The following is a 20071-nucleotide window of genomic DNA, read 5'->3' as shown; positions in this document are numbered from 1 at the left end:
AAAGCTCTGCTCAGACCCCTCAAAACTCAGCAACATTGCTCCCTTCTGATAAGCATTCCCTGACTTTTACAAAGAGACTTGTGACCTTACACTGAAACCCACAGGGAAGGATTTAAATCACAGTAATACTCTCAAAATGGACAGTGCGGTTACCGTTAATTTCAGCAGAATGACTGAGGATTAAACTGTTGTTAGGACTATGCACATTAGGGTAGCTCTATCTGATCCTAACCCAAGAGGGATGAACTGCCAGGATGCCAGAGGTGAGGTTCCACTTCTATTGCTTGTTCTGTTGCCTATGTGGTTACAGTATTATCTTCTGTCAAATAATCTTAATTTAAAAATGAAGATAATTTCATTAAAAACTAGGCAAATACATCTGCATAATTTTTACTACAGGCTAAATAACCATTTGCCTATTTACTTATGCAAACAGTGCTCGCTGTGATCCCTCTATCAGTAATGAAGGCATCAGAACGTAAATCTTAGTTACTACATTAGCACTGGCAGTGTCAATATATAGGCTGAAAGGTAAAATTCCCTTACAATCAGGAAATCAAAATTTCCTCTCATTGTAGTGGAAATCAAAAGCTAAAATTTTCTTTATGCAATCCAGAATATAATAGGCATCTACAGTAGCTTGTATCAGAAACTTTTCCACCAATTGCAAAGCTTTTATAGAAAGACTGAAAACAAAACCACAAACTAGCCTGGACTGGAAACATGACCAATTAATTTTCTATTCTCACATTATGAAAATATTTTCTCATATCTTAAAGCAGCTACTTTTATTCCTCTGAAGTGGCAAAAACCCTCTGCGTAAAGCTATCAAGTTTACGCATAGGCCTCTAGGCCTCTTTGCTTATTCAAAAAGAAAATTACATGCTAACAAACCTTTAAGAAAGTGATATTTTCATAATCTATAGCAGGGCCTCTTTGCAGCAGTGCTCCCTGTTCCCTTGGGAGAACGGAAAACTAGTCACTATCAACTGAGAGGTTGCTGTGGAGAGCTGGGATATGAAGTTATATTGACTGGGGAAAAACTACATGTACTTCCTCCTTGCACATTAACTCCCAAACCTTCTCTGGTTAACAAAAGTCCTGAGGGACTGACAGGAAGATGTGCCAGGGGAGGTTTAGGTTGGACATTAGGAAAAGGTTCTTCACCCAGAGAGTGCTGGAGCACTGGAACAGGCTCCCCAGGGAGGTGTCATGGCCCCAAGCCTGACAGTGTTGAAGAAAACTCCCTCATACACATGATGTGAACTGTGGGGTTGTCACATGCAGGGACAGGAGTTGGACTCGATGATCCTCGTGGGTCCCTTCCAACTCAAAACATTCTATGATTCTATGATTATTGGTTGAGTTCTAGGAAAACTGCACAATGCGTATAATGAAAAAGGTGATGGTTCTAACAAACTGCACTTAAAATGGAGGCGGTTCCTCTCTGTGAGGAACCACTTTACTATGGTGCCTGGTGGAGAATGAACAGAACTTGCAGAGCACACAACTGACCGATCAGTTTCACTGAGAGTGAAGTATACAACTTTCTAATGAGACCTACCTTTGGAATTTGACAAAACACTTGGTTTGGCCTTTCTTGAGCATAAATTTCTTATATATTAAGGATGCTCTCATTGGTGATATTCTCTGTTAAGCTGGTTTATGATTGTTGAAATGAAGTCCAAAAAACCCATAGAATCATAGAATATCTGAAGCTGGAAGGGACCCTTAAGGATCATTGAGTCCAGCCCTCAATAGAGGCAATTTGAATGCTTTCCACAACTAGAAAGAAACAGCTACCTTAGGAAAGATACCTAAAGTAATCTGAGAAATTATTTTTGAACCTTCCATATTTGAGAAGATGATGGCATTCAGAAAGGATGGGTACTGTTGTCTCCTACAAACCTGAGAGTTTCTTCTTGACTGTGTACACTCTGAAGAATATTGTCTTCTCTCTAGATGACAAGAAATCCATCAGGAAATTCCAAGTATAATGTTGGTTTCTTGCTGCATTGCGGATCTTTTCTTCTGAAGTTTGCTACCTAATGCTCCTCATTGCTCTGCTGTTCATATGTAGGGGGCACTGCTTGAACCAATGACCTCAGCTCAACATGAAAAGTCTTTTGCTCAGCAGGAATAGCAGTTTCCAGTACCGGATGGCACTGTGCAGTCTTTCAATTTTTAAACTGATCTAGTGAGACAATAAGGTAGCCAAAAAAAATCCCAACAAAACCCCCAAAAACGAAACCCCCCAAGCCCCAGAAAGGAGGCCCTAAAATCCTGCTGCAGAAAGCAAGCAAACGAGAACGAGTATCCATAGGCTGGATGACCAAGCAGATATGCTGCGTTCCTCAGAAAGCACTTTGGTAGACTAAGGATAAGAAATGGCACAACACAATAAGGAAAAGTGTTACAGCACATGCCAATGTTGCACTGCCCTGTGAAAAGGGATTTCAGTCTATGGAGTTGTACATTCAGTAGACGGAAAAGCAATGATCAAGCTAAAAAGGAAGCGTGCATATAGCAGTTTGCCTAGAGTTTTGGGAATTTACTGCCAGTTCATCCAAGAACACAAAAGTCTACCCTTTCTCTGCAACTATCTCACTAAGTTGACCTTCACCACAAACTCAGCCTCAGCCACCTCTGTTATCACAGTGTAATCACAATCTTTTTCAAATCATCGTTTCAGTACTGCAGATATTCAGGTCTGATTTTTAATCACTGACATATTAAGCATCAGCAAAATAGTTTGCTTAGCTGTTCCGTTGGCAATTTTTAAAAAGGAATGAAAACATGTACCCTTTTGATTACCTTGTTAAAGTGAGTCATGATGGCATTATAGCAGTGCTCAGTATTTCTGCTGTAATTAAGAATCTGTCATATTTTTCATTAAAACACATTCTTTAAAATGAGACATTTAACTTGGTCATTTCAATCAGTACCAGCCGAAGTGTAGCATGCAACATGCCAACTAGATAAAGAAAATTACATCTGGAATTTGCTTTTGCAAAATGAAAGTATTAGTGCTTATAACATGTATAACAATTTATATATTTTATATGCACATTCTCTTATTTTAACTACAAAGTAGCTTTCTCTTTTTAAAATTAGTCTTTGCAGGTTTTCACCACTGCTCCAAACTGTAAAACATGCTATGTAAACATCAGAGCAAAAAGGCTATTTGCAAATAGACATAAATGGCTATTTACAAGGCACACAAATATGTTTCTGTTATGAATCAGACATTCTACATTCTGTAAATCACGTTATTAACATCCCACACATGTGAAGCAGAATCTGATGATTTTTTCCAACAGTCAAGATTCAGAGGTTTCTCATTTAAAAAAAAAAAAAAGAAGAACAATAATCTAAAAGGTCTTCAGGATTTAAGAGGAGCTGATTGAGAAAAAAAGCTTGTACAGAAGATCGAGTCAATAGGAAATGAACTGGGCTAAATGCCTATTCAGTGGATGAACATGGCATTGAAAATTCTGTAGCACCTACTGGTTTGATATGAGACTTAAAATTGGTAATCTAAGACTGAAATGACTCTAAACATTCTCATAGGTTTCAAGGTTTCCAGTAGTAACAATTCTCTGCAGACAATGTACTTTCTCTTGCATACAAATTATTTTTTGTTGTTGTTTTGTTATTATTTTCATTAACACTGGACCGAGTTTTGGTAGGGCTATTTCCATAACAATATATTAGTTTGTCTAAGAGGTTTTTATACAAACTTGATGGTACTGTATTGCTGCAATGAAATATGTCAGGGTGTCATATGAAATAGCTCTACCACTCAGGTAGTCAGAGGGCATGAAGTCACTGTGAATTACCTGGTCCCAAATCTGTCTAGAATCACTGAAATAATATTGGTTTCATGGAATAAGCTGTGCAAAAACCCAGATGTTTATAATGTACAACACCTTATTCTTAAAAGAAATCATAGGAAGTACTAGTATCTTTTTTTGTTACTTGATAAACTAATTAACTATCTAGGTTCAGTAAAACACAGATGGGGCTGTAAAAAGCATCCACAAACCACAAAATTTATCTTAGTAAAAAAGGCAGAATAGGACCCTCCTGTTTCAGTACTGTCAGCTCCTAACAATCCAAACCTACATGATCTCCCATTTTCTTCACTGCTTTTCAACACAGCTTTTCTTCACCTTTACAAATGACATTTTTGAAACTATGAAATTCTCTGTGCTGCTTGAACTTTCTTGCTTCAATAGTCTCTCATTGCTGTACAAGTAAATCTACATCCTTTATTACTAATATACACAAACCTATTGGTATGTGACTTTGACTCCAGGCTGAGAGCAGGCTATAAATTTAGAAATCAATATCTAACTCTATCAATATTCATTTTACTTTTTCAATACAAAATACAAAGGTGAAAGAGCAGTAAATAAGGTGGAGTACTGAAATAAATTGGGTGTTCTTGTCACAATTAATAAATGTTTAACCAATAACACTGCTTGCTACAGAAGTCTCTGGCTTTGTAAGGTGTCTGAATGTAGCAGGTGCTACCCTTGTGAGACTCAAAACCAGAGAAAGTATTTCAATACTTCGTTAGGATCACCAGTCATTCTCTTCAGTGCTACTGAACCTAAACGTATAAATGACCATTTTCAACACCCTACAGAGTGCTACAAGAATTAATTTACTCATGTAATTTATTCAAAAAATGCAAAAGTGAATTTTGAAAATGCATTTTTCAATGGATTGGCTCAGATGAAACTTGGCTAATTTGCAGCACATACAGCTCAAGAAAACGTTTGTAGTTAATGACTCATTTACAGACAGCCTTTCAGGTTTCACTGTGGTGTTAAATGTGGACAATTACTAGCAGAAAGCTTCTTTTCACTTCCAAATTTTGTTCATGTAAATATACAACATTTGTCTTGTCCTTCTTTCAAGCAAAAAGAACACAATCTCTTCTACATAAATCTAGTCCTTCTGTTCCTATATCTTAGCTAACAAACTACTAAAAGAAGAATAATCAAATACCAATCTTTCACTTTAACCTAAATTTCCAAATATATTTCCATTCTAAAAGGAAAACCTGCTTCTTTCAATAATGGTAGGAAACACTGAGAAAGACAAGAAGGCCTGCAATGGATAAACAATAATTTAGCTGTAGGAAGGTTAGCCTTTGAGAAAACACTAATAATTTATAAAATGCTATACACTACCCACACATTGTACAAGTTTACCAAAGTTTCTATTTGCTTAAAAATTCACAAATGCAGAAAAAAAACTTTTCCAAGACTGCAGAAAAAACTTCTTAATCCTCCTGCCCAGAACAAAATTGGAAAGATTGCCTTCGACTTGGAAAAAAACCAAACCCACAACACACATATAAAAGTACCACACCTGACACCTTTATCCACTATTATTCTCTGTCACTCTCCATGTAAATGCAGATTTTGGGGGCAAAACAACCTCAGAAATGGTGAATATATAGATACATAAGATTGAAGGACCACATAATGTATTTGCCTTCATATCAAAATATTGGCTTTGCAAAGTTACACAGAGGAGTCAGCTTGGAAAATAAAATATTGAATGCAGGAAGCCCAAGTTAAAATAAATAATAAAATTAATTTCATGATACTTCATAGCCTCTCGGTACACAATGACATCCTCTAGTACTTGAAAGTTGTGAAGTGAAAATCACCTTGTGGAAATAATTATATTATTCTCTCTTCAGCCATTAAGTATTTTTCTTTCTCACTTCACATATGTTCAGAGTCTTAGAAGCTGACCCATACATTCTCTTTTTCTGCTGCCTCTAAGGTGCTTTTATAACATTTGTAATACTATTCTTGATCTGCTTCTGCCACTGAGGTTTGAAACAAAGAACTTTCAAGAGGGTAAATTCAGTCGGAATACAAATATTAGGCTTCTCTAAAGACATCTATTTAGAATACATTGGAAGAGCTGTATGTGTTGCATATGTTGCTATAGTAATTGATATACAACTAGGGCATGCAATTCAGATTTCCACAGTAGCAATATAAAAAAGCCTCACATAGGCACACACACACAATCTAATCCTTCCACTATGCACATGTATAATTAATACAACAAACTGATGAGAGTCCTATAAATCACTGCTAGGTATTGAAAAAGTCATTTCACAGCTGTGACATCAGCAAAATGCATCCAATGGTTGTGACCTCGCATCTGTAAAAATCTTTCAGAAATGTGCCTGCAAGTGATTCTTATTTAATCTACAGCACTAATTTTAAAGCTGTGTTTCACAGCCTTATCTCCATATTTTCAATTGTTTGCCCAAGAATTCACATCCTGTCTTTATTGTGTAGGGTATTTATAGTATTCAGATACATTCCTTACCAAAAAAAATACCTTATGTCTTCTACCCTGTAATGCTTGAACAGACATAAGCAATAGTCTTTACTGTCTGATTCTCAGTATATGAAAAAAGACTTCTTCTCTTCAAAGAAGTGTCACGCTACAAAGGACTAGAAATTGGAAATGTTTGAGGAAAGAATGAAGAGATCCTATTTATTTCTTAATCTCCATTAATAAATAAGGATAGGACATATCTGAAGTTATATGGGAAGTTACCAAATTTATCAAGCATTTCCCCAGGTCACTGACCTACTGCTTTGTATTTAGAGATTTAACATCTTGTGTTTTGTGTTCTGTCCCAGGGAAATTGGTTACCTGTGGGTCCTGGCAGGGGAGCAGCTTTCCTTCTCCGTTTGATGTCTCCCATGCACAATGATCCTAAGTGTACGCTGGTTTGCCTGCAAGTAATTACAGGAGAAAACTATTAACAAAAGAAGAAAACTGCCACATAAATACACAGCTTGTATAATCTGAACCTATATCAAAACATTCTCAAGGAAGATGAAGCTGCACAGTCAAGTCACCAATCTTGTTTATATCGAAGCATAATTAAGTTTGTTGACAAGCACTCAGTATCTAAATGCAGCATCATAAATTGTTACTGGAATGAATAATATAAAGGGAATGTTTTTTAATTTTCAAAACTGGCAATCTTTCTAGATCAACATAAAACAAAAACACTGTTGCTCTTGACAGGAAAATAGTGAAGATTAATTATCTAAATAGATCACAATACTGTTGGTAGGTTATCAATTGGCTAGTAATGCCTGGCTGTCAGAACAACATTTATTACATGAAAGTATTATCTTTTTTTTTTTTTTTTTTTTTAAGATAAGATGAAGAATGAATGAGAAAACATGAAACACTAAACTCTTCAAAGGTACATGAAATAAACTCGTAGCACAGCAATTTGTCCTGTACTAATTCACTGGCAAGTTGTAAGAATGATAACACGGCAGCACAGTATCTGGTACTCATTAAACAATTACAAGCTTACATTTGGAAAATGGAGAACTGGTAGATCTGCAGAGGATGGCAAACAACCAAGCCTTATTGCATTAAAGCCAGCTTTTAGAAGTCAGGTACCACAGAAGATGGTAAATTTGGAATTTCCACATTTTGAATTGTGGAATATAGTTGTAGAGGACAATTATAGTTATTATTTTTCCTAAGGTAATGTACAGTGTCTGTAGAATGGAATATATACAGCTGGCATTTTTTTTGGAAAGAACAAGAACAGAAGGGAGGAAAATGCAGTAATTTCTTAAACTCCACAATTTTAATATATCTCCATAAATGTTACCAAGAACTGTGATTCTTAGCACAGGAGCATAGTGAATTTTGATAAAATTACAAGTTGAAAACTGCATCTCAGAGTTTACTGTAGCATAGTAACCCTGTCACTCACGGGATCTGGTTTCAGTGTGGATATACGACTTATCCTTTACTGCATTTATAAACTTTTTAAAGCTGTGCTGCTTCTAAATGAATAAGAAATGGTCATATAACGTTGACAGACCTCAGATCTGCTCAATAATGTAAAAGAGTGGCAGCAACACCTTGATGAAAAAAATGACAATGTACAATCCTCTACATATGTTTGAGAAGTCACAGTAAATTAACAAATACAATAGCGCTTTTATTTAAAAAGTAAAATATTCCAAGAAAGTTAAGTTTCACACAGAAGTGTACTCTAGCTTCACCCAGTGAAACCCTACTTCAACACTTGTTTAGTTGTCTTTGTTTTAAAACAGATGTTTTCCTTGCAATTTATCTAAGCTGAAACTGTGTACTGTTTTAACATCCAGAGTTGAACTGGTACATTAACATGGCGAAAAATTTCAGTTCTAAATGTTGAAAGAAATAAAGATGTGTAACCCTTTCATAACTGAATGTACAATAAAGAAAATTAATATTTAAATACAATACGGGGAAACGATTGTTAGAGAAAAAATATTTAAGAGATGTTTAATCATCAATAGATCGATATTTAACGTTGATATTAAACATGCAGAATAAGTTGTGTGGTAAATTATATGTTAAACAGTGTGCGACTCTCCATTTTCTCTTCCAAAAGAAAAAGGGAGAAAGTCTCCAGGAATACAACTAGGATGAAAGATAAAAATTAATAAAGTCAGGCAATTGAACCTGAAGACCTGAGCCCCAGCAGTAACAGCTAGCAGTGTTTGAGTTATTTTACCCAGAATTGATTATCTGTTACACTACATTGAGATATCTAGATTATTGATCTGTGAGATTATGGTACTGGGGTCTCCCCACTTTTCCTCCAGGCAAACCGAATGGAGTTGCAACAAATAACACTAAGTAAGGACTACTTTGTTATTGTTGTCACCCTTCATGTAGAACATAGCAGTTACTTTTTAATTTAAAATCAATGAACGTCTGAAAGGCAGCCTTGTTCCTTCAGCATAAATGAATCATTCGCCTTTGCCGAGCACAACTCGACCACCAGCCAAGGTGAGAGTGGGTATTTCTTTGTTGTCATCGAAAATTCTGTACACCACAAATAAATAACAATATGCTAGAGCACCAAATAAGCTTTGTCAAATGCAGTTTTAGGGCCACTAACACCAAACATTAGGTTAACTCATGATTCTAAAGCGGAATTTGCTTTTGCCGGGTCTTAACATTTGATATGCGCTGACAATCTAGATCACAGCAAAACAAAAAGATTTTTTTAAAAAAAATATTTTATTTTTTTAAGAGGAACAGGCAAAAACTATCAGTGCTGTGGAACTGGCAGGGTAGACAAAATGAAGTAGTATTCTGAAGCTGCACAGTACATTTTGAAATGCTTGTAATGGGGGTATTATAAAGTAGGGAGAACTCCGACCCTCAATCAGGCTAAGTTCAGCATTATGTTTCATACCATTAAATCAGAAGAGCGTGTATTTCAGAAAGGAAGAAAGCTATTTGCCTGACTTCTGTCTACTTACCCCTAGCTTGCTTCCAGCTATCATTTATAAATAGGGCTCTGGAGGGAAGCTAGGCATTTTATTAGGGAAAAAATAAAACTTGTTAAGACCACCTTGCCTGAAAACTTGGCTTTTGACGTGCTGGTGACAGGGACTGGAGCAAGCAGTGTCAAATGGAATAATTTTTAAGGAAAGACAACAGGAACTTGTCGCCTCATTGTATGCATTTACAAATAGAGGCTTTTCAGAGTATTAGGCCTAGTTAAAGCTGCCCTCTGGATAAACAGTGTTCCCAAGCAGCCTCAGACAAGCTGGGGAGACAAACAGATGTGACTATGGTCCCTGGCGTTTGGCAAGAACACTCACTGTCAATAAGAAAAATATGAGCATGGACAGGGCATCAGCTGCACCACGGCCGAGCGGGCCTGCAAGTGTCACAGCAGCAGCAAAGTTGTGGCAGAGGGAAATAAGAGGGCTGCAAAAGCCAGGCTGGTGTGAACTTACACTAGCATGCCAAGATTTTTGTTGTTTGTTGTTGTTGTTGTGTCATGCCTCAACGTATTAAACAAAAACACTGGAAAAGCCACTGTCAGTTTTTATTCATGTTTCATCTTGCACACTGTATTTAGATTCTCCTTTCTGCATGGTACGTAAGAGCTTCACAAATGAAGACAGGCTGGGAAAGGCAGTAACAACAAAAAAGCTACTGAAACAATAAATAATAAACACAATAAAAAGTAGTTTTGATACAAAAAATACTTTCATAAAAGCAAGGACATGTACAGCAATTCGCAAGCATCTATGCATTCTTGTGACAAACATTCACTCTGACAGAAGTTTTGTTATCTCCTTCTGAAATAGTTGCAGTCTCCCTACCATTTCTTTTTTCAAGGTAATTGCTCTCACTCTGGGACCGTGACTAGAACTGTCTCTTTAAGCTCCCCAAACATTGCTATCCATACCTACAGAACATAGTATCTTTTTCTATGATTTTCATAGCTCAATAAGCAAATATTTTTGATAAGTGCCTTTTCTGCAGTTACACATGTTCGCCTCTTGAAGACATTTATAATAGGAGATGTCAGACTTTTATCTCCCCTGACCTTTGCAGTCCATGGACCATTTGGTTACATTCCCTAAATAAATGCCTGTTCTGCAGGGGAACTACAGCTGCATGGCTTTAAAAGAAATCCTACCTTCTGAGCAACCAAGCCCACAAGGTGGTTCTTAACTCTTTCACTAGTATTTATCACCTTTGCCACTATCAGAGTTCTAAGTCCACCAGTCCAGTCACTGAGAAGGAGAATAAAATGGTTGTAGGAGGACAGCAGATACTCCTGAACATGAGTTGTAGCTCTCTGGTTTATTACATGCTTCTGTAATCACCATCTTCCCAGGTGTATAAAAACCAACCAACCACAAACAAATCAACACCCTAATCCCCACCAAAATGCAAACCCAACCCCCGTACTCCAAATTAAAAAACCCTATTCAAATTCAATAATCATTACACAGTCTCTTCAGAAAGACACAATGAAGACACAGGGTTATAGAGCAGGTAGCTTTATGCGCATCTGTGCAACAGTCCAAAACTAGCAAGACTGTCATCTCACTTAGGGGAATTCTGGGTACAACTGTATTGAATACAAAATGTTTGCATGTTTATTTTATGTCTCACTGTAAGAACATGTCTGTTGATAACTTTAGTCTGTCTGTGTGCTGTTTGCAGCTGTCACTTTCCTTGCAACCCGCAATGCTTTATCTGGTATCAGTGCAGCGGCATTTGTTGGTGCACTGTAATTGTGCCAACAGTTGCATCATTAAAGGCAAACTTAATTTTGTCCCTTAGTCTATTTAGTGTTAAATCACTTACCAGATGACACTACTTTGCTTAGATTACTTGTAAGTAACAAAGCTCATCGTTTTATGTTCTGCTCATGTCAAAAATGCATAAAAGTACTGATTACTAACAAAGCCAGGTGTGGAAGAGTGTGTATTTTTTGTTTAACGGTATTTATTAAATATCTGTACTCTAACTTGAAAAAAAACCTACGCTGCATACTATTATGATGCAATAATGTTTTCAAGAAGCCTGATTTCTCTATCACAATTAGATGAATCGGCAATGATCAGTACTTTCCTACCCATTATATTCCAATCAACATCTCTCAAGTGAGGAACAAATCCAGGGTAAGCAGTGACACACCATTCTGCCACAGTATCGACACATTCCTGCAGATGGCTGTAGAACTCTACAAGTTTATCGCCACTGAATGCTTCAGCTAATGGAGAGGCTCAACAAACATTTATAAGTGAACTTCTTTCACAAGAGATTACAATAAGGCAAGAGCTGACCAGTTTGCATTTTAGAAGGGACTTGAGAGAATTATTTTGAAGGGGAAATTTAATTGAAACTGTCAGTCCCCAGTCTTAAAATATAGATACAAAATAGATATGAATATGGATATGACTGAAGAGAGAATGCAGTGAGGACCGTGAATCACTTTAAGCTTGAAATAACTGGACAATTTCTTATAAACTTGAATTGAGTAGAGAGTATGGGAAACAATGTTCACAGCAGTAGTTAACAATGAAAAAAACAACTCACATTTGTGTAACAGAGAAGCAAGCCAATAAAATGATTAAAAAAATGTAATGTGTGGAACAGGTCAATTTTATAAAATCAAAGAATAATCTGAGCAAATATTCCATTATTCAAGTACCACTAACACAAAAATATCACAGAAATGGTGCTTATATCCTATATACAGAATGGACCTGCAGTACAGATTATCTCATTTCTTCCCTGGCTTAAAATGTAGACCCTGATGTATCTGGAGGCCAATGGAAGTGCATCCATTAGCACTGCTTAAATAAGAGAGCTTAGATGGACTTTAATTCTTACTGTACCTTCCTAGATTTCCACAAGTCACAGACTGACTTCACGAGCATCCACAGAACATATAATAGAGTCAATGGAACATTTTATGATCAGTTTAGACATAAATACCATTAAAAACCTGTTATATATGTATTTCTAAATGTCCAGTTACACTATTAGCTAATTATTATAGATAAGATGAACACGAAATTCTACACTTCCATTTGCCTGAGTCTCCAGAAATATGAACTTAATCAAAAGGTATCACATCAAAGGCACACCCCAGGCAACGGGTGCTGTAAATTTGGGAAGGTTATTCTGTATTACGTAGGTATAACGAATACTTCTAACCTTTGCCTCTGGTATGTATCTCAATACAGCCACAGAAAAGATGCATGATGATTTCGTAATATTACACCAAAAAATGGAAGGCACATTTGTTTTTCAGGAAAAAATTATGTAAAAACAATGGCTAAGGAATTTTATAAGGAAAAATTTCCTCTTTTCCTTGTAGCACACAGCTTGGCCAAAACACAGACACAGCCTCTGGTCTCCATTTGAACACTCAGATTAGAGTAACATATGCAGGAACATATGTGACCTTGTGGACAATTAGGGAGGGATGGCTTCTTGTCCATTCTGAAGAAGGTACCTACATTCTTTCAGTCTGTAAAATATGTGCATGTGCACTTTGGGCAGATGCACAGGACACTACTTTGAGGCCAGCGTTCTGGGGAGTAGATGAAGATGGGTAAGAGTGAACAAAACAGTTGCATTAACAATGAAGATCTGGCCTCCACACCTTAGTATTATGGTATAGGGCAATTTTGAGAAACAATCAAGTAATATTTTTTTAAGAACATTTGAGATAAACCACACAGTACAAATGTACTTGACTTCAGGTCAAATCAGTGTCTGGAATATGTTTAGTTATTTGTCACAGAAACACATCACACGCATGTGTGCCTGGTGGCCATTTAGGCAGGCAGTGTATTAAATGCTCAGCACAGCCTACACCAAAGCTACTGTGACAGCTGCATTCCTGGTGGACACCTGAGCCTCTTTTCCAGAAAAAAAATACTTTCAATGAAGGGACACTGAGATATATGCTCAGGCTGTACATGAAGTCTAGTTCTACTTCCATCAAACCCTCCCACTCAATTAGAAGGATTTCATGGCTTTTATAGAACACGTGAAAGCAGCATCAGTGATACATAGTATCAAGGATATATCCAGATTCCTGAAAATCAGAAACTTTAAATTCTTGTTTTATAGTTTGCTTGATTTTGTTTTTAATATGTGAAAAAAATATACAAATTCATACATATTTCCTCATGCTAACTTTCTGGAAGTTGTAGAAAGAACCATCCCCACTTGTCCCAGCACCATAGTGTTGACAGTGTTGGAAGAATTTCTCTCTTGGCTAAGAGTGGTAGACGAATACTGCTGCAAATCAGCCTTGTCTATAAAATACATTAAGAACCTTTACAGAAACTTTTCATTCACTGCTAAAGAACTGGCAATACAATAAAGAAATACAATGTTTATGCAGCAGACACCATTCCGGTGAAATCAGTTCCACGCTTGATTCCTTCACATTTTTTACAAACAGTAAAGCTTTTCTTCAGACTTGTCTAGAGAATGACATCATCTATACAACAGATTGCTTCATCTGCCTTCAAAAGTGTGAAAGCCATTGCACTAACCACAGGTGCTATGCACTTCATTTTCCTTTTATTAAATCTTAAGCAGATGTGATAAAACCATGCAACTCTATCAAACTGCTTTTATATGATGCCAATCTGTTCACAACATAACTTTAAACATAAGGGTGACATACCTTTATTATTGAAAGGCCTAGTGGAATCCTCTTACGTGAAGAACACAATCCTCCCCTGGCCCCATCAGATTACTTCATCACCTAATACAAAATCCTAATATGTTCCTTTCTGTTACCTTTTTCAGCACTTTTAAGTGTCATTCAGACACAAAAGTAGTCCAAATTTTTCCTGAACTCTACAAATCTACACACTCAAGTCCATACTGGAATAATATCAGCAAGCACAATGGAAAATAAAAACTTATATCACTACATATGTTTTGACATGAAATCTCAAGTCACTAATGTACTTTACTTGTGAATTGAGTCTCTAGAAAAAATTTCTGTAGTGGACGCCTACTGCCCTCAGAAAGGATAATGCATTGTTTTTTCTTGTTTCTAATTAGTAATTTAAGCATATGTTCAGCATTTAACTCTAAATGTTTGCCTTTTCCCCAAGCTCTAAGACAGCTGTCCAAGATGTGAATGCCAGAAAACATTTAAATATCAACATCTGTTGAATTATGTTAATTTAGTGTAATATAATTGGGCATGAGTTGGAATTGATCAAAAGTATATGAATTAAACAAAGGCAAATCCAAACCAATATCCTGGTGTACAAACAAGTCACCAAGGAACACTGAGGGAATAAAACAAACAAAAAATCCACTTCTGCTAAAAATTAAATAGCTAAAACCTAGTTTTCTTCAACAAATGACCTGATTTCACATTTTCAAGAAAGGAAATTAACATTTATACTCATTCAGAACATAGATTTTATATTCATTGAGAATATTTCTAAATATTTTTGACAGAAAATATTGTTTTATTGTTTTAATGTCAACCAACACGTGATACAAATGAATAATGCCCTTGTGTGTGTAATGGTGAAACATAGTTAGAAAATAGGTTGCTCTACTAGAATAACATCCTGTTACAGGACAATATTGTTTTAAAATTCTAAAGCAAACATTCTTCTGTTTTTCTTCATGTTGCAACAACATTGTTGATATCAAAGACCTATGGGCCCTGATCCAGCTCTGAAATGATTTGGAAAAAATCTTTATGACTTGAGCAATAACCGTGGGCTTGAACAGATACTTCCACAGACGGACTCAATAGCTTACTCAGCTACACTATTTCTTCCAGCTATTTCTGGACATACATTTGTTTACTAAGCATGACATTCACTAAATAAAGTCAGTGCAGGACAAATCTACTATGTTGAAAAGACTTAAAAAAATCACATTCTACCTATATAGTTCTGGATTACATTCATATAGAGTAGATTAAATTACTTCAAACTTTAGAACCATATTCAAAATCCTTTACTTTTACAAAGCAAGAAGAAAAACTACAAAAATCCACAAACATCTAATACAGTGGCTTAGAAATGGAACAAGGAAAATGTCTTATCAGGCTGGAGACACTCAATCTATTATATCAGTTCCTTTCTTTACATCTGTGCTGTGAAGGTGAGCAGGCATGAATGAACTTGGTCCACTATAAGAGAGCAATAATTCAATTAATGTAGGTAAACAGCCAGCACAATGTAATGATTTTTAATCAGTCATTCAGACCTAGATCTTGACCAGTGATCCAGAAGCTTTTTGTCACATTACAAACACTATTGGTCAGTCCTTAACCTACTGCCTTCCAACCAGTTCCAAGAAAATAACAGGTCTGCAGCTGAACCCAGCATCATTCTCCTCCTTAGTCCCTCTACTTCCCTATTTTTAATACTATGCTTGAGAAACAACTCTTCAAACAATCTAATTGTCTGTCCAAGATAGTACAGTTATAATACAGTCAATCTGATAAACTTAGACATAATTGTGTGCAAGCTGGGATAAGGAGTGGAGAAAAAAGAATCACTAAACGTAAGACTGAATATTAAGCAAATTATACTTCATAACACTCTGCACTCATTCCCCTCAGTAATTCACATGGAACTCCATTGAGTACAAGGGGTCTGTGTCAGTAGGAGGGAAAGAAAAATTTGCCTTTCTAATAAAAAAGGAGAGCAGATAAGAGGAAGTGAAATATTGATTTCTCTTTTTTGTCCTTTTCAGTTTCAAAATTTTTTAAGAGCAAAAGCTTCACTTATGTCCTCCTGCTCTACATTATTAATTAATTATATTAAAACTTCTAAATACATGTGTGTATATATATATAAAATAACAGAAGCCTTGGCAAACAAACTACGAAATCCAAAAAATGAGAAAGCTGAACAGTGCCCTTTTCTTCTTTTTGGCTAGGACAGTTACTGAACATTATTTTCCAGATAGGCTTAAATGTATTATAGTAAATATTCGCAATTTCAAAATATCAAATAAAATAAACAGGAAAAATTCTACGAAATTGGGAACAAACTACTCCAATTTTCTTCTAAACCACCTCTCTCCTTACACAAACCCATAGTCTGAGTCAGTGTGTCTGTGCCTCAGGATTTTAGTGAATGCACACCAGTGGATGCTGCTTTATGGATATGAGATTCAGGGATCCCTTCAAGATTAGTAAGAACTCAATGTAAAAATTGCATGAGCAGTTTAATTTATAATAAGAACAGAAAGAGGCAAACCCATCCTTCCTTCATGCATGGCTATGCATCCTTATATTTGCGGTAAGCAGCTTTCATGTGTCTGTGTCGTGAACCAGACAGACAAGATCTAAATTTCTCATGGCCAGGGAGATACTGGGACGAACAAGTGGTGCAAAACCAGACTGCAAACCAGCCTCTTCTGATTGCAATGCTGCTTAACAACAGGTTGAATAGTTTGTGGAACTGCAGTGCAAGTTATTGTTCATGGCTCCTGCCCAGACTTTAAATAGCAGGAATAGTCTTCACACCTCTGAAGCCCAAATTAACATTATCCTTATGCCACTAGCATTTTGACAGGTACGCTGAGACTCCCAAATTGGAACACAAACCTGAGCAGAACGAAGAGAGAGGCTAATGTAGCTGAGTGTGAGAAACAAGGATACCATGTGCTAAAATTCAGGTACTTGAAAATGAGAAATTTGCTATCAGTTCATTCAGGGAAAAATTCAATCCAGATGGTACATCAGGTGGATCCAGGACTACATAATTTCTAGAGGTTATCTGATTTTATTATACTTTTTTTTTTTTTTTTTTTAAATTGGGACTAACTACTTGTTAGTTAACATACTAATGTGTACCTGGAATTCAACTTAAAATGAAAAATTTTCAGCATCATTTAGCAGTTTATTTATGTACAATATTATAAAGCATATTAGATTTTAGTGCAAAACCAATGAAATTTGTCTTGTGGCTTTGTACTTAACTAGTTTTGCACTGATGCAATGAGACTGCTCAGATCACATAGAAAAATATATTTTCAAAACAGAGCATGGTCTTTTCAAAATTTATGCTACTTTTGCAAATATCCTCATTATGGTAGTTGAGTTAAAATATGATACTTTTAAGATACTTAATGACTAATGTTCATTTAATCAATGGATATTTTAAATCTACCCATGAACCAAATACTGAGGCTTGAAGACTTCCATAAAATTAAAGCATCACATACTGGCTATATTTTAAATAACAATAAAACTGCTGTCATCTTGTCCACCTCTCCCAAATAAAAATGTTGTTGGGACCTTAAAAACAGGGCCACAGTATAGAAAGCTCAATCAGGAATTGCCCTCTTCCAAAATGGCACCATCTTTTATTCTTCCCAAAGAAAAATACCAAACCGATGGAATAATGTTGTCTCTGAAGGTGACAGCAAGGGAGGAAAGCAATGTGTCCTCAAACATTCACATAATTTAATCTGGAACTGCAAATATTATTAAGCACCAATCATAACAGTACAGTTACTGCTTCATGGCACTCCAAAGAGGAGATAAAACTGCTTAGTTGTTAATTTCTAATGATGTAAACACATTTGGATTTTAATGTTACATCTGAATCTCCTCCATTATTAGCTCTGGGGTTACAAGATATTAACTATCTACCTTTATTAATTTTACACTTGAATTAAAATGTTTATTTAACTATTACTTCATTTTAAAAGTATTTTTGCTGGGAATATGTGTTCATATGACAGCAGAAGTGAATCACCTAGTAAAACAGCTATGCATTCCTTAGCTTTAATGCAGTGTAAGCATGTGCACATTTTCATGTATAATTTTCAAAAACTGGTTGAATTTACCTCCTCTGGTACTGCAATTTCATTCCGCAAAAGCCACATTAAACAATTACAGTTCTTGTAATTAACCAGTAGTCTAATGTACAGTTTTCTTATCCCAATCCATTAACAGCTGCTCAAAAAATGTAGTAATTAATGGTTTCATTTATTTCTGGCAAACCTGCAACTCAACAAATAGTTTTGTATCTGCTGCAAATTAGGACTCTTTCCCAAACAACAGATGACACGGTGGGAAAGACGGAGCACGCAGAATCCTTGCACATCTTTGTCTCTTTAGAAGATCAAATAAAGAGCAGCTGTAATGCTATTTGTGTAAAAAAAAAAAAAAAAACAACAAAACATGATCCATATCATCAAATAAAAATGAACAAGCGCTGTGCAAATGTACAAACAGGGGTTTGCCTTCCAAACTGGGAAAGGCAGAAAGTCATATTTCTAATCAAAGCAATAATACACTTCTGAAAAACTCCTATCAGGTTTGGTGTCACTTTTCCCTTAGGAGCTTTCTTTAAATCCTAATTCATAGATAATACTGTTAGTTATGAAAATGCTTGAGAGTCATCTTCTCATAGCAACACAAGGCACATATTTAAACTGGATTGAGAACAACTAGGTAAAGGAAAGAAAGAGACCATTGCAGAAAACATGGGCAAGTTAAGACTAATGTTCTGGGTTTTTACTGACACATCACCATTTAGTAGAATCTGATGTATTTCCTTCACGTAACCCTTCTCACACTGCTTCCCGAGGCTGCTTTCCTGAACGTCTCCTCCACACGTGCAAAGACCCGTATCCCCAACTGTGCTGTTCAGGAGAAGACTTCAAAGATTTCTTGTCGGCTCACAATAGAGAAGCAACAGGCGATCACTGGCATGCAGCCCTCCCTTCACAATAAAGTAACAGCTGAACAGGTGGCGCTTGCTGATTTTTGAAGAAATATCAACGTACCACCTCTACATCAAGCTATGGTCTACTTTGCACTCACAAGACGTGGCCAACTCTTTCATACTAAGCTGCTGCTACATGGACTAGATTGTTAACACAACATCGCTTAGCTACTTGAAAAACGACTTGTATTATATAATTCTACTCCACCTTGAAATCACTTTTGTCAGTATGACTTAGTCTTCTTTAAACCCACGACTGAGCTGCACAAGAACTACAAATATTTTTTTTTTTTTTTCCTTTTAAAGGTCTCTGGGGGACAATTTGAGTGTGGAAAGCCAACACAGAATTATCAAGATATGACAAAAAAACCCAACAAAAAACAGTAAGCTGTGAAAATTTGGGCACTATTTTCCTTTCAGTTTCTTAATTGATGTATGTGTCACAAATGCTACTTACAGTAGAGTAAGAAAAAATAAATTTGTAAGTAAAATAAATAATGATACTTAACAGGAACACACCGCAAAAGAAATATGACACAGGACAATTATGTACAGTAAACAATAACACAAGTTTAACATATTTAGTAGTCTGTTGTTTTCCCAATCTGCAATTCTGTTTTTACTAGATTAAAGCATAAATTAACTAGTTATGGCATGAACTAGATGATCAAGGGCAAAGTATTAAGTTGCTTAAGTATTCTGGCTATTCTGTCAAATGCGGATAAAAGTACTTCCCAACTTCATAAGAGTATTGTGAGGATAAATACATTAAATATTACGAGACAGGCGGACAGCTGTGTGATGGCTGCCCCCCATATATTTAACAACATCATCACATGCTCCAAGTCATGTAATAGCAGCTCAGCAAAATACTGTTCAATGCTGTCTTCGCAGCTGACCAAATGAATCTCTTAGCCCTAGGGAATCTTCTCTAGGTACAATTCATTTTTCTAAAATTTTACAAAGGTAACTTAAGAAAATGTGTTTTA

The 20071-nt window shown here is 36.1% G+C and overlaps 1 protein-coding gene across 1 annotated transcript in view; it reads right to left on the bottom strand.

Moving 5' to 3' along the window:
- Window positions 1-20071, bottom strand: part of GPATCH2 (G-patch domain containing 2) — a 119670-nt gene that overhangs the window by 7393 nt on the left and 92206 nt on the right. The window contains exon 9 of the mRNA XM_082047835.1: window positions 6700-6782. Coding sequence (XP_081903961.1) covers window positions 6700-6782 — 83 coding nt within the window. The remainder of the gene's footprint in view (window positions 1-6699; window positions 6783-20071) is intronic.

This window comes from Streptopelia decaocto (genome assembly GCF_964273445.1).
Source record: "Streptopelia decaocto genome assembly, chromosome: 3".
Taxonomy (NCBI): domain Eukaryota; kingdom Metazoa; phylum Chordata; class Aves; order Columbiformes; family Columbidae; genus Streptopelia; species Streptopelia decaocto.
This window is presented reverse-complemented; position numbering and strand designations above follow the sequence as displayed.